This window comes from Capra hircus, chromosome 7 (assembly GCF_001704415.2).
Source record: "Capra hircus breed San Clemente chromosome 7, ASM170441v1, whole genome shotgun sequence".
NCBI classification, from domain to species: Eukaryota; Metazoa; Chordata; class Mammalia; order Artiodactyla; family Bovidae; genus Capra; species Capra hircus.
This window is the reverse complement of record NC_030814.1, coordinates 80,254,384-80,270,870: the sequence shown is the minus strand read 5'-3', so window position 1 is coordinate 80,270,870 and position 16,487 is coordinate 80,254,384. Positions and strand designations below refer to the sequence as shown.

General features: G+C 36.2%; 1 protein-coding gene across 3 annotated transcripts in view; it reads left to right on the top strand.

Moving 5' to 3' along the window:
- Positions 1 to 16,487, top strand: part of CEP120 (centrosomal protein 120) — an 86,087-nt gene that overhangs the window by 35,471 nt on the left and 34,129 nt on the right. For all 3 annotated transcript variants that reach the window (XM_018050684.1, XM_018050682.1, XM_018050683.1), the window contains exons 6-10: positions 1,982 to 2,130; positions 8,269 to 8,466; positions 10,220 to 10,447; positions 11,399 to 11,615; positions 13,008 to 13,185. In XM_018050684.1, the coding sequence (XP_017906173.1) occupies positions 1,982 to 2,130; positions 8,269 to 8,466; positions 10,220 to 10,447; positions 11,399 to 11,615; positions 13,008 to 13,185 (970 nt within the window). The remainder of the gene's footprint in view (positions 1 to 1,981; positions 2,131 to 8,268; positions 8,467 to 10,219; positions 10,448 to 11,398; positions 11,616 to 13,007; positions 13,186 to 16,487) is intronic.

Below are 16,487 nucleotides of genomic sequence, written 5' to 3'. Positions count from 1 at the left end.
ATTTTGGTTCTAGTTTTTATTTCTCTTCTGCTTACTTTTAATTTTATTTGCTCCTATTTTCTTAAGATGAAAGCTTAGGTTATGGATTTTTTGTGTGTGTGTCTTTTAGTATGCCTTATAATTTTTTATTGAAAGATGGACCTGATATGCTACAGTGAGTGGTAATGGGGAGGAGAGCATTCTGTTCAGAAGATCAGTTTCAGTCTTTTGGTGAAGACATGTCCCCTGTACATTTTGGGCTTGTCTGACACTAGATTTTGGCTAGGCATCTTTGGCAGGAGTATCAAGATGCTCTGTTCTTACTGCATCTTATTGGTTGGTGCACTATTTTGATTTAATCTCATTACTGATGATGGTAACTTGATTATTTAATTAATGTGGTATGTGTCTGTTTTCCTTTGTAATTAATAAATATTTTGTGGGGAAAAAATTTAGAAAAATATTCTTCCTCATACCTTCAATTTATTTGCTTATTTATATTATATAAACATGGACTTACAGTTTTCTCTTCGTTTAGTGGACTATAATCTTTAACCATCATTCTTTGTCAGAGATTTGAGCATTAAGAACTCTTTCAATCGTCTGTTTTTCAGTATGTCAGTAATTCTTTGAGCTTTTTTTTTTTTTTTTTTTTTTTGCTATAAGAAGATAGTCTAAGTTCATCGTATACTTTCCCTATCTTATTCCTGGATTCAGCTATTTCTATAAGGAGCTCTGCTTCTTTTTAGAAAAGAATGATGTTTAGAAGTCAAGATTTGGCTACTAGGTGTGCTAGTTGCTGTTGGGCTGTTGCTGTTCCCATGTATGTATACACACTCAAACCCATGTACATATACATATATACTTCTGTGTATTTGTCCATATATATACCTAACAACATATACTCACATTGACGTGTTCAGTCCTTTTACTCCTTCACCACAAGATTTATCCTAGTGTTTTTCCTCTCTGATAATGAGTAATGAGACCCATCATAGTTAGTATTTTGACTTTAAGTACTTTATTAAAGTACTTGTCAGGTACTATGCCAAGTGCTTTATTTTATCTAATTTGATCTTCTCAACAGCAGTGTAAAAGATTTTCAGAAGAAAAACTGGAAACTAAAGGAGTGGTATAATCTCCCCATACAACCCACTGAATAGTAGAACTAGGGTTGGAACTTTGGTCTGTGTGACTGTGGTGGTTGTGCTCTTAACCATTCAGCTACTTTTAGCCAGTGCTGCCATAAGCATATTTCTTCAGGATTAATTCCTGAAGGTGTCCGGGTTTGCTGGTGTATAGGGTATGCATGTATAAAGTTTTGGTAAGCCCTGACGTGTTACCCTTCAAAAGGTTGAACTAGTCTGAGCCTACCAACATGGACAGTGCTGACTTGCTAGCAGTCTCCCTAACACTGAATATTGTCTGTTACTTTAGTGTTATGTAGTTTCATTTTTCAGCTTAGTTGCAAAACCCCCTATCCCTCTGCCATCTCTTCATAATGAAGCCTGTTTGTTTATATCTGTTATCCTCAAATTGTTTATTGTTTTCTGTTATTCTTAGAACACTGTCCAAATGTTTCAGCGTGGTCTTCAAGAAGACTCTTTATGATGTGGCTTCCCTCCTTTTTCTGTACCTAAGTCCTTGCATTATGGTCCAGCATGCCACACCTGTTTCAGTTCTCTAACCACATCCTTTCTCTTGCCTCTTGAGTTTTTGTATATATTGTTCCTTCTCCCTAGAATACCTTTTTCCTCTATCTAGTCACTTTGCTCTTTTCAGCCAGGTTTTGCTAATTTTTCAGTTCACAGTTTAGATTCGTTTCCACCTGTGATGCCTTTTCTATGTTGTTTATTAAACTGAAGTCAAAGGAAACCTTACTGAGATATTAACTGTATCTGTGAAAATGGCCAAGTAAATGAAAAAGTGTAACCAGCTTACAAAATCTTATACTAGTTTATGGCAAACTGCAATGTAGTTAATTGTGTTTTTTTCCATAAAGTACCTGCCAGCCTGTCTGGACTTGACCCAAAGGACATCATGGCAGTGCTGAACGAGGAGGGAGGCTACCATCAGATCGGACCAGCAGGGTTCTGTACTGACTTCTTCATCATGTCAGTGACCATAGCATTCGCCACCCAGTTGGAGCAGGTGAGATTAGTGATTCACGAAGAATCTGAAAACATTTCATTTTCAAAATCTGTGTTTTAGGTATTGAAAAGACTTATAAGTAGACTTAAAAAAATAATTTAGAATGATGTTTTCTTTCACGTCAGAAAACATTTTTGTTTCAGGAAAAGAATAAATAGGGATGATCTTGGTAGTAAGAGGATAAATTAAATCTCTTAGAATTTAGAAGAAACATGAGTAAACACTGTTTTACATTGTATTGTGTGACATTGTTAGGACTGGTATGAAATGATTCCCCTCCCTCACCCCTACCCCCAAGTATTAAATTATTTACTTTTTGGAGAAATGTGTAATGTTGAGAACATTGTCTCAGTCATACCTTAATAGCTATCAGGTCTGGGATTAGATTTAACCCAATTTACAGACTAACAAATTATCCCAAATGCTGCCAGAAGATAGTAGATTCTTAGATCAGAGATAAAGGAGTGTATTACTCTCAGCCCAGCAAACAATATGACTATCAGTGTATTTCTTTCAGTTTCTTTTACCCCAAGTACCATGGAGGTGACATAGAGGGGCCTAGGTGGTTTCTTCACACTCATTGGGTATGTCACAGCTTAGGAACACAGAGTTTAGGGAAATTACCACTTTTATCATAAGCAGTCCTAGTCTTTGTCTGGGAAGATATGTTACAAGGTTATGAGTTGCACAGTAGTCAGGGCCTCACAGTCTTGGTACACAGTAAGAATGTACCAACCAGGATGAATTCTGGCAGCGTTCAGGCTAATTTATTAGTTTGTAAACAAGGTAGTATCTAATCCCAGAATGTGTGGAGATGTTTAAGGCCCATGGCTGATTATCTCTTCCCCTCAATGGCTCAGCACAACAGTAGCTATTATTTCCTGCCCTTTTCAGGATCAAATGCAGTTGTTTTGACATTATGTTGATCTATAGTGTGTGAAATAAATTAATATTTTTTAAAAACAGAGGCTATAACTTATGACTTTACATTTTTATCATACTATTCACTTCCTTAGAGGTATACATTTTGCAGATAATCCACATTCATAAGTGAAATATGAGTTAGTGACCACACTAAATCTTCGTAAGGTTTATCAGGTAAAGATTTTTCTTAGGAAGTAATGTTTAGCTTTGTCACACTGAATGCCTGCCCACTGCACAAAGTACTTTTATATATGCATATTCTTTGAGCATTACTCTTTCTCTCCCAATTTGGTCCTGTCATTTTCTCATTAACACTTTGTATGTGCTTTTGTCTTTCTCCATCAATTTCCTTATTTTTTTCTTCTCTTCATAAAACTCTGCTTGTTGATTGCCTTTTTTAATATGCCTCACTGGTTGAGGGGAAAGCTAGCTACCTATTGTCTGTTCATTAATCACATCAGAACACACATTAGATAATGAGCCTACTGTATTATTATTATGTTATTAAATACCTGCCAAGTATTTAAAATCGCTACTTTATTTTTAAAAATATTTTTTCAACTTCCCTGGGAAGGCATAATTGTTAATATTTATCAATCACTTACTTTTGTTACATTTTGTGAAATACTTTGCTAATGTTGGGTCTAATCATACCACAACTTTAGGAGGTTATTAGTTTTATTTCTGAGATAAGGAAACCAACTCTTGAGAAAGTTCTGTAACTAGTAAATATACTTAGGAATTTCCAGCCATAGGGTCACTTTCCACATTCTATTGTTGCCATATTTTGCTCCCTCTGAAGGAGTTTTGGAGTAAGATCAATTTGAGCTGGAGTCTCATTCTCATACTTACTAGCTTCTTTAATTTAGGGAACTTGCTTAACCTTTCTCAGGCTTGAATTTTCTTGGTTGTACGGTATTGGTACTACCAGCTTTGTGGGTGTGTGTGAGGAATGAAATAAAACTAATATGCTTAACATGTAGTTTGTATGTGTGAAGCTATACACACACACATGTGTTATATGGTGGAAGCTAATCGACCTATTTGAATCCACCACTGAAACTAATTCAGTTCTTGGTAATACAAAGGAACTAATTAGGACAAATCACTCAGCTTAGTTAAAAATATAAAACAAGCTTGTCTGGCAAGCTGTTTGATATCTCTGATAAAAATTAAGCCAAATGTGAACCTCCAAAGATTAAGCAGAAAATTACCATAGAACTCAACAGTTTCACTACTGGGTATATATCAAAAGAATTGAAAACAAGGTGTTCAAATAAAAAATATTTGAATATACAATAAAATATATACTCATAGCAGCATTATTCACAATCCCAGAATATCACAGAAATAACACAGTGTCCATCCATGGATGAATGGATTAATTATACCCACACACACAGTGGAATATTAATGGAATATTATTCAACTGTAAAACAAATGAGGTACTGATTCATGCTGCAACAAGGATGAATGTTGTAAGCATGCTGAGCAAAATAAGCCATATATAAAAGGCCACATACTGTATGATTCCATTTATAAAAAAGCATCCAGAATAGGCAAACTCCTAGAGACAAAAAGCAGATTTGTGATTTCCGGGGCGTGGAATGGGAGTGGCTGCTTAATGGTTCTGGTGTTTCTGTTTGGGGTGATGGAGAAGTTCTGGAACACGGTAGTGGTGGTGGTTGCACAATATTGTGAATGTACCTAATGTTACTGAAAAGCACAATATTTAATGGTTAAAATGTTAAAATTTCTGTTACATGTATTTTATAATAATTTTTTAAAACACACAAAAACTTAAGCCCAGTCGTTTTAGCTTTTTTCTTCTCAAGCTCGTCAAAAGCCATGTGAAAAGGCATCTAGCAATAAAGAAAGAAACAAGCTTTTCAGACGCAGACAAGGGGCTGAGAATACTGATACTGTGAAGCAGTAGAGTGGGGGAGTGAGGTTAGGGTAAGAATACTGGGTGATGATAGTCTTGCCTCCTTTTTAAATAGTGAAATTAAGGGCAAAACAAAACTGCTTCTAAATCCAAGGGTGATAAAGGATTTTTAAAAGCATCTCTTCCCTTAATGGGAATTACTTAGAAGTAAGTGTACTCTGAAATATAAAAGGGCTATCTTTATTTCTTAAAATTTTTGTTGCTTCCTGATTATGGAAGAAAGTAAAAGAAAATGAGTCTCTTTTAAGTAAACTCAGAAATAATCACCCATAAGGGCAGAATATGTTTTCCTCAGATATTTTCCCATTCATGTAACAGTTGACTGTGTGCTAGGTAGAACTGTAGACGTGAACATGTATTATTTCTTTTAATCCTTCAAATAACCATAAGAGAAGTGGAGCTGCAGAGTGATTAAGTACTTGTCTAGTCTCAAGGCAAGCCATTGGTTGGACCAAGGTTGAGGACTGGAGAATACTCCAGAATTTGTTCTTAATAACTACAATATTAGTAGTTTTTGATTATGATTTTAGATTTGATTAATGATTAAAATCTAATCAATTAAATACATTTTAAAGTAAAGGATTAAAGTAATAACATATATAATAATACAGAGGTTCATGACATTGTACAAGAGGCAGTGATCAAGACCATCCCCAAGAAAAAGAAATGCAAAAAGGCAAAATGGTTGTCTAAGGAGTACTTACAAATAGCTATGAAAAGAAGAGAAGCGAAAGGCAAAGAAGAAAAGGAAAGATACCCCCATTTAAATGCAGAGTTCCAAAGAATTGCAAGAAGAGATAAGAAAGCCTTCCTCAGTGATCAGTGCAAAGAAATACAGGAAAACAGTAGAATGGGAAAGACTAGAGATCTCGTCAAGAAAATTAGAGATACCAAGGGAACTTTTGTGCAAAGATTGGCACAAACAAGGACAGAAATGGTATGGATGTAACAGAAGCAGAAAATATTAAGAAGAGGTGGCAAGAATACACAGCACTCTACAAAAAAGCTCTTCACGACCCAGAAGTAGCAGAAGTAGCTGTTCTTCTGGAATTCCCTTGCTTTCTCTATGATTCAGCGGATACTGGCAATTTGATCTCTGGTTGCTTTATCTTTTCTAAATCAGCTTGTACATCTGGTAGTTCTCGGGTCATGTACTGTTAAAGCCTAGCTTGAAGAATTTTGAGCGCTACCTTGCTTCATGTGAAATGAATGCAGTTGTACGGTAGTTTGAACATTCCTTGGCATTGCCCTTCTTTGGGATTGGAATGAAAACTGACCTTTTCCAGTCCTGTGGCCACTGCTGAGTTTTCCAACTTGGCTGGCGTGTCGAGTGCAGCACTTTCACAGCATCATCTTTTAGGATTTTAAATAGCTCAACTGTATTTCCATCACCTCCACTAGCTTGGTTTGTAGTAGTGCTTCCTAAGGTTCACTTGACTTCACACCCCAGGATGTCTGGCTCTAGGTGAGTGAGCATACCATCATGATTATATGGGCCATTAAGACCATTTTTGTCTTCTGGTAATTCTTGCCACCTCTTCTTAATCTCCTTTACTTCTGTTAGGTCCTTGCTGTTTCTGTCCTTTATTGTGCCCATCTTTAAATGAAATGTCCCCTTAGTATCTTCCAGATTTTCAATCTATACCTCCATTCTTTTTCCAAGATCTTGGATCATCTTTAATATCATTACTCTGAATTCTTTTTCACATAAATTGCTCATTTTCACTTCACTTAGTTACTGTTCTGGGGTCTTCTCTTGTTCCTTTGTCTGGGACAAATTCTTCTGGTATATCACTTTGTCTTTCTGTGATTTCAGTTTCTCTTCCACAGGCTGTAGTTCTTTTTTGCTTCTGCTTTCTGCCTGTGGTGGATGAGGCCAGCCCAAGGGGCTTGTGCAGGCCTCCTGGTAGGAAGGACTGGTCCCTGCCCATTGGCTGGTGGACCTGGGAGTCATCCTTTGGTGGGCAGGGCCATATTAAAGGCTGTGTTTAGTGGGCAGCTGTGGGCTCAGAAAGCCTTTATGCAGCCTATCTGCTAATTGGTGGGGCTGTGTCTCACCCTGTTCATTGCTTGACTTGTTGCGTCCTAGCACTGGAGCCTATAGGCTGTTGGGTGGGGCCAGGTCTTGGTTAAAAAATGGTGGCTACCAGGAAGGCTCACGCCAGTGGGTACTCCCCAGAAACACCACCACCAGTGTCTTTATCCCTGCAGTGAGCCACATCCACCCCACCTCTCACACCCTCACAGGACACCCTGCAATGTCAGCAGTTAGGTCTGGCCCGGGATCTTGAGGTCACTGCTTTTTCTGGTGTTCCTGGCATGCACGAGACCTAGTGTGCATCCTCCGAGAGTGGAGTTTCTGTTTTCCCTCGTCTGTGGACTTCCTGTGAGCAGACTTTTCTGGCCTTCAAAGCCAGATGCTCTGGGGGCTTCTTGCAAAACCAGCCCTCCACATTGGGGAGCCTGGTGTGGGGCTCAGAACTTTCATTCCTGTGGGAGAACTTTTGTGATATAATTATTTTCTGGTTTGTGGGTTGCCCACCCAGGGGTATGGAATTTGATTTTATCATGATTGTCCCTCTCCTGTCCCCTTGTTGTGGCCTCTTTGTCTTTGGATGTAGGCTATCTTTTTTCGTATGTTCCAGTGGTTTTTCTTCCTTTCTTTCCCCCCAGTGGTTGTTTAGCAGTTGTGATTTTGGTGGGTTTTTTTGAGAAGAGGTGAGCTCACATCCTTCTACTCCACCATCTTGTTCCACCCTCAGTAAACATTTCATTGGTGAAGGGCTCCATTTTCCCCCTGCAGTAGCTCTTTATAATGGGCAGAAGATAGCCTTTTGTAACTATTAATTTATAGGTCTCCTAGTTTTGTAGGAATAACTAAAAAACCATTTTTTTTTCTTTTATCAAAAGCCCTGGACTGAGAATTTATAAGGAAATGTTAGTGTCAAATATTTTACTACTTTCTTCTAAAATAATATTTATGGACCTTTCATGGACTAGTTAAATGAAATGTGAACTCTAAAACAATGTTATACAACATACATGTATAAAAATATTTTAGTTTCATTTTGCTTGTCTAAGTAAACCTTTAAAACTTAAAACTAGTAACTTAGTAGTGATTTGGCAGAGATTTAGAAATTTTGAGTTACTAATTTAAGGTCTGAAATAAAATTCATTTCAGCAAATGTTTTTGGAGTTTATCAGACATTTATAAGCATGTTTAGTGGTTTATAAAGTAATAATCTTTTTTCCCCCCCCTTAATGTTTAGTTAATTCCATGTACCATGAAACTTCCAGAAAGACAGCCTGAGTTTTTCTTTTATTATTCTTTACTGGGAAATGATGTTACAAATGAACCCTTCAGTGATTTGATCAACCCAAACTTTGAGCCAGAGAGAGCGTCCGTTCGTATACGGAGCAGTATAGAAATTCTTCGTGTTTACCTGACTCTTCATTCTAAACTACAGGTAAGTATAGCAGAAAATTGTTTCCAATTAATGGTTATTTTTTTTTAAGCACTAAAGAGTTGCCTAAACTCTCTTGTTGCTGAAGTACATACCATCTTTCTATCATATCTCTTATATTTTTAGGAATTATCCTGACTTGTATGTCATAAGATGACAATTATTTCAGAATGTTAGGAGGTGTAACACTTTAGTTATTTTGAAAAGAGGTAGGTCAGTTATCAATCATTTATCATATTCAATAACAAATTGTACCTGGAACTCAAACCTGTGAGCATCAGAGAGGTTTCATTATTGTTACTGGAGATTAGCTGTTACCATACAGATCACACTCGAGTTCAGAATTTATAAACTTTTTTGCTATTGAAGCAAAGAGATAATAAAACAACTTTTTAAAACCTGCCCTTGAATTAAGTAATTTTGTAAATGAATTTTAAATAGGACTTTATTTTTTAGAAAAGTTTGTCTAATCTGAAATTAAATCTCTGTTCGTTATGATTAATCAGACTGAAATGGGTGGTGAAGTAGGGTGGGGTAGTCCTTTTTTTATACTACAGTGTTTCAATAGACTTTGCTTGTACTTTGGGTGGATAGTATGAAAAGCATAAGGAAATTTTAGTGGAACTAAATTTTAGAGGTGGTTGCTAAATCCAAGGTGTTTAGAATGTTGAAGATAATATAAAATGATGCAGGAAAAATTAGTTTGATCTTATATCTAACATATTATTCCTCACCAAACTATTGACTTACATATCAGTTTGATTTTTATGGACTTATAAGTTATAAAAATCCTTTCTTTCCAGCCCGTTAAAAATATCACACTTAATAACATTAAGACTGTTATAGGTCATTATTGACACTAGAATTAAAAATATTTTAATGTAATGATTACATATTGTTCATGTGAATAGTAGGCTTGCTGAGGCTTCAATGTAGTAAGGGAAAAGAACAGTTATGTAACACATACCTGGAACAGCCATTTTTTTTTTTCCTTTTTTGGTAGTTTCCAAAGGTGGTAATGTCCAAGTTTTGATTAGCTAGCAGTGATTCACAGTACATTCCATCTCAGTGGTATTCTCTTTTATCTTTTACTGTTAAGCACTGTTATATATAGAGAGTTTGAAAAGCAAGAAAAAAGAAAGATTCATAGTGTTTTATGGGTGAATAAAATAGAATTATTTGAAGTTCTTTAGTTCAAATAGGGCTGGATCCACTCATTAAAATCCATCCATTTTTAAGAACTGTGCTTAAATTAATGTTATAATGAAAAGAGAAAAGAATGGTGGATGTATTTTTCTGTTTAAATTCATGTATTCATGATACAATTTGCATAGTACAATAAGATAGTATAGTAAAATATTGAAGTAACCATAGCTCACCAAAGAGAAAAGAGAACAAGAAGTAACACATAATGCCTATGGATGATTCATGTTGAGGTTTGACTGAAAACAACAAAATTCTGTAAAGCAATTATCCTTCAATTAAAAAATAAAGAAAAAGTAACACATAGGAGCGTATAATACTGAAAGGAAAAGTGAAAAGAATTAATAACTTTATTATTGAGTTCTGGGTAACTTTGTGCTTTATCAACTGTTTTAGCAATCAGGTGTGAGAATCTTAGTCACTGGCAGTCAGTAAGATAACCTGCATTCTGTTTTCCTTCTCTGGATCATTTTATAACTTTGTTGTTAAGTTGGTGTGTTTAGGATAAAGGAGAAAGTGTAAATCCTGGTTTTGACTTTCCCTTTCATTTTAGATCCATCTCTGCTGTGGAGATCAGTCACTTGGAAGTACAGAAATACCCTTAACAGGACTACTGAAAAAGGGTAGTACAGAAATCAACCATCGCCCAGTCACAGTTGAGGGTGCTTTTACGCTTGACCCTCCAAACCGAGCCAAACAAAAGCTTGCACCTATTCCTGTGGAGCTGGCCCCCACTGTGGGAGTGTCTGTGGCTCTTCAGAGAGAAGGCATGGACGCCCAGGCAAGTAGCAACCCGCCTTCCCCTCCAGCTTCTCTGATATGTCGGTCATGATTAGTTACAAAAGTCAGATTTCAGGCGCATTATCTCACATAAGAGAGTATTTATTACTCTTAATTAGTGGTCTTCATTATACGATAACCCCTTCTCTAAAAAGACCCTTCTGGAAAGTGCTGCAGCTCCTGCCATGGTTCATAGTGACTCTGCCCAGAGCCTTTCAGTGCAGTCTTCTCGCGTAGTAGAAACCATTTCCCACACCCCAGGCTCACAGTCAGTGACTTTGGGACTCTGGTAGAGGAGAATGTTTTTAGGCCTGGTTTTTGGGGATCTGCATTAATCTTTTTTCGTTGACTCAGCCTTAGCTAAGGTTCTCAGTTCATTAGTGCTTCACAGTCCTCATGCTGTCTCCAGGCAATAGAAACATTTATTTGAATGTAGATGTTTTTGATTATATATAGCCCTCAGGTCAACTTTAGTGTCCTGTTCTTTTAAAGAACTGATTTTTATGCAGACTGTGAACTAAAGTAAGAGTTTAAAAAGACGCATATGCATGTATTTTTGGAGGATAGTGGAACAAAGGAAGAAAATCATACTAGGTTTCTGGGTTTTGGTTTTTGTTTGTTTTCCGGTAATGTGGACCTCCTTTGTATTGCTTTGGTAGGAATAACCATTCTCAGGGACACCTATGCCTGACTTCTTTAACTGAATATCCCTTCTTAGGCATTAGGATGCATTTCGATACTGAGCTCTGGATATCATATTTCCTTCCTGTTCATCTCCCTTTTTCTGGTCCTAGATGCTATAAGAAAATATGCAAATTATGAAGAAAAATAGACTAGGAATATCCAAACTGAGAAAGGAAGCTAATTTTTTTTTAAAAAAACATCACATTTTTTGCTTAATTATGAAGGAAAGTTCTTTGCAAATTATCCTTTATTTAAAAATTGTTTTTAGTCTTTAATTGAATTAAAGACCCAGAATGAACATGAGCCACACCATTCGAAGAAGAGAGTTTTAACCCCCATAAAGGAGAAGACACATACTGGGCCACAGTCACCAAGCGAGTCCCCTGTTCCACCTCACAACCAGTCACCTCCAACAAAAGACGATGCAACGGAAAGTGAAGTGGAAAGCTTACTGTATGATAAGGACGCAAAACTCAATCCAAAGGGTAAGATGTTCTTTTCACAGATCTCTTAGGTATAGATTTTCTGGCCATCTGATACATGACTGTGAGTTTTCATGGGTGCTAAAAACTAAGTTTTTTTAAACAGCCAGTAATGTGTGGTGATACTTAAAAAAAAAAAAAAGTTTAAAGTAACTGTAACTTACTTAACTTCATAATAGAATTTTCTAACAGAATTTTTCATTGACTTTCCTACTAGAAATAGTACCTTATTCAAAGGAAATTAATGAATATAGTTCTTTGAAGCAGATTTTTAGTAATCTCAAATTCATTGTCTCAAATTCATTAGAATTTTGGAGAAAAGAGATACTGCCTCTTACAGTAAACTTAAAATAATCATTTTTGATCCTAAAGTTGAGACAGTTTGAGAATACATATTTATCTGTCTTACACAATTTCTATCTGTTACGTAAGAATCTGTAGTTAAATTTAGTAGTATAAATTGTAAGAGCAGTGGTGGATTCCGAATTAGAAGTTTGGGTGCAAGTTGTAGGTGTTTCCGTAAGTAGCTATAGCACTTGAGCCATTCACTAACCATCTGTGATATATAATAGGATTGGAATAGACTCTGTCTTTTCAATTTAAAAAATTTTTATTGGAGTATAATTGATTTACAATGTTGTGTTAGTTTGAGGTGGACAGCACAGTGAATCAACTATACATATATCTACTCTTTTTGAGATTCTTTTCCCAAGGCCATTACAGAGTGTTGAGCTCCCTGTGCTATACAGTAGGTCCTTATTAACCTGTTTTATATAGAGTAGTGTGTATATGTCAGCCCCATATCCCAATTTATCCCTCCCCCTGCTTTATCCCCTGGTGACCATAAGTTTGTTTTTTACGTCCGTGACTGTATTTTCTGTTACAGTAAATAAGACCATTTGTACCACTCTTTGTAGATTCCACATATAAGTGTTACCATTGATACTTGTCTTCGTCAAGTTTTATTTTGTTATACTATGTGATATGTCTAAGATAACCAAGCTACTTTAAAAAAAAAAAGGATGTAATTATTTACATAATTACTGTAAAATACTGATCTATATGTGCAGTAAGTTTCAAATACAATCTTTGCAATACTAAGTTATGTTCACCTGCTTCTTAGAAATAAGTTAGCACCAGGCTACTTTTTAAGTTTTGTACTACATCTTGAGAATGAGTGTAAGGGTTTCCCCCCACCCCTCCTGCCCAGTTTTATGATGGGAATTAAAGCCTACATAATTTTGGACAAATAACTTGGAAGTTTATGCTTCAGTTCATATGTTTATTTAATCAAATAGTTGAGTCTTTGAGATTATATAGTTGTTTTCTGAGTAACTTAAGAGAAATTGTTTGCAAATGGATTTTCTTTTTTTAAAATTTTTATGTTCACCTTAGCTATCAGTTCTTCTGTACCTGCATTACTGGCCAAGCCAGTGACAACATCTATTGCTTCAGAAACAGCCTCAGGACAGAAGATTGCTGTTCCTGCAACATCACATCATTTTTGCTTTTCAATAGACTTGAGGAGTATCCATGATTTGGAGGTTGGCTTTCCAATCAACTGTATACTAAGGTATGATTTGGTTTCAGAGTGTTCTTTTCTGAGAAGAAATGCCTTTTCTGTATTTGGGTGTTACGGTGAAGGCAATGGCACCCCACTCCAGTACTCTTGCCTGGAAAGTCCATGGACAGAGGAGCCTGGTAGGCTGTAGTCCGTGGAGTTGCTAAGAGTCAGACATGACTGAGCGACTTCACTTTCACTTTTTACTTTCATGCATTGGAGAAGGAAATGGCAACCCACTCCAGTGTTCTTGCCTAGAGAATCCCAGGGATGGGAAAGCCTGGCGGGCTGCCGTCTATGGGGTCACACAGAGTCGGACACGACTGAAGCGACTTAGCAGCAGCAGCAGCAGCAGCAGCAGCAGCAGCAGCAGAAGACAATGTCACCAGAGAAATTATAACATTTGTTAAATCAGTGCACTAGAAGGATTAAAGCTGTGTGTCCTAATGACTTTGAAGATAATGGAGGGTGGCATTGATGGTATGAAGGGTAATAATCTTGCCTGTTTTGATATAGTAATTATAGGTATTTTATAATATTTGTTAATGCTCTGTTTTAATATACCCTGACTCTTGAACTTAAAATGTCTTATTTCTGGAAAAGTTGTCACAGTTCAAAATACTTGGATGTATAGTATCTGATTTTTCTATAAAATTGCTTTATAATGGAAGGTTATATTCCTGATATCTACCTTTTATGCATATGAATCTAAAAACCATTCCTAATGAACTGGAAGTGGAATGTTTCCACACTGTTTAGAGAATTGAAATTCAGTCTGTGAAATGGCTTTATGCAGTGGCTTGTTTTTAATATTACATTTTTATAGACTTTTCAGCTGATAAATATATTAAATGTAATATTGTGTGTTTTAATTTGGAGTCTTTAAGTTCTTATAAATTACTTTGGAGCAAGCATTAGCATTTATAATAACATTTTTGGTCTTTATGTGACTAACATGCAAAAAATTAGAAAATTTTTCTGTCATCTTGGATTACCATTCCCAAGAACTTCAACTTTTTGTTGCTTCCTGCTGTTGTTTGAGGCACATCTGCCTTTCAGGTGCCTAAGTCAACTCCTTGTGTGTGTGTATGCTCCGTTGTGTCCGACTCTTTGTGATCCTGTGGACTGTAACCCTCCAGGCTCCTCTGTCCATGGGATTCTCCAGGCAAGAATACTCGAGCGGGTTGCCATTTCCTTCTTCAGGAGATCTTTCCTATCCAGGGATCAAACCCGGGTCTCCATCATTGGCAGGTGGATTCTTTACCACTGAGTCACCCAGGAAGCCTTACGTCTACTCCTATTATTGTATCTAATTTTATAGTTCCTTTGATTGTTTATCAAATTGTTTCCAAAGTCCTCTGAGCTTTGGTGTGAATAAAGGACAGAATCAAAGGGACCCAGCGCTGAATGTGACAGTGAAGTCATAGAATGGAAGTCTATCCTCACAGCTTAAGTTCTGCCTTTTACTTCATGTTAAAGGCTGAGAATTTTATTTAAAAATTGAAAGCCCAGAAAGGGTTTTCTCTTATCGACATAGCTTTTCTCACAGGGTTTATATAATATAGAACTGTTCCTTTTTCTCTTTTGCTGCTACTGGAGAAACTGGTCTTAGAGATGATGTTGGCCAGAAGCACAGGGATGATCTAAAATTGGATGAAGGATTTCCCTGGTGATCCAGTGGTTAAGACTACGTACTTCCACTGCAGGGGCATGGGTTCAGTCCCTGGTCAGGGTGCTAAGATCCCACGTGCTTGTGGTACAGCCAGAAAATAAAATAAAATGAATAGGTGTTTTGAGGGAAAGTCTTGAACAAGCTCACTCAGAAAGTACATATTAGTTTTTGTGTTTCCTGATTGCCACAGGGCCATTTGTTTAATCATCAAGTGACTACAGTAAGCCAGCTGTTTGCCCAGTATTAGGGCAGGGGGCATATACATAGACAAAGAGCTCAACCTAGTGAAGAAGACAGATTCAGAAATATGTTAATATATGAGGGAGGCCAGACACTTGACAAAGAAAAGTGGAAAGAGTATTCTGCCCCAAGGACATGTTAGAATCCACTTAATACTCTGTAGAAATTACTTGATCATAAAGACTACTGCTTCTCTTTGATTCATTTTAAGGCTTAAAAAAAAATGTTGGACATTTTACGTTTGATAGATTTTATGTTATCATGCTCTGCATTAGTATGAAATTGTTGTGTACAATTACCTAATGGAATTTGTGAGATAACACTTATATTAGAAAAAAGTTTAATGTGTTTCCTTTTTTTTTTTTTAAATCACTACATCTGTAGTAGGGGGTTAAATTTCTAGAGGATGAACTCTGTGAGATGACCGAAATTCAGTTTATGTAATTGTTTAGGAGTTGAATGTATGGACAGGATTCTTCTTGTATTAATAGAAAAAGTAGTTTTCACTAGTAGAGTTTAAATCCTAGTTTTGTCAATAAACAGCAAATTATAAGATGAAATTTAAGTGAGCATTACAATATCTTTATATTTGACTTTAAATACAAAATAAGTTCAGCAATAGGCCAGGCATTCTTCTGTTTAATCTGGTGTGACTTATGTTGAAAGAAATAATGTTATGTCACTCTTTGATTCTTTTGTAGTATATTCTCAGTTCAGAGACAAAACGCTATGAATGCATCATTTGGGAGTTGACTAAAGGTTTTTTTTAGCCCATTAAAAAATCAGGACATTATTGTATAAAGGAAAATAAGTTTAGAAATTAAACTTAGCAGGCATTTCTTGTGTATACTGTGTCACAAAAGCTGTTCCTTGGAGTGCAAAGATGAAAATGATACAGTGCCCTCAAGGAATTTTTTTCCCCTACATTTTAATTATTTCTTCATAAGAATATTTTTGACATGTAACATTGTGTGAATTTAATGTGTTCGGCAGGTTAATTTGCCACATTTATACACCTCAGGGGTACCAGCACTGTCTTTGTTTAAGGGAGTCATTTTCACTTCTAAATCTTTGTCTTATTGGGAATTTATCAAAGTGACTCTCTCTTCCTTACTCAGTATATTGCCTTCAAATTACAGTATTCTCCTCCTTCCCCAGAGCATCATATGAAGATGATTTGTAAGGCACCGTTGGAAGCCAGTGCTGGGCAAATAATGCATTTTTTTCTGTAATTTCTGATTTTTTTTAAGTTAATACCAAAAATATTTATATAATTTTAAAGTTGGTGATAGTAAAACCATAATGTACTTGTACCATTTATCTATTAAAATTTATTTGCTCCTAATATTCATATTACACTCTTTTTCACAGGTTATAAGTCTCATCTGTACACTGCTTTAGG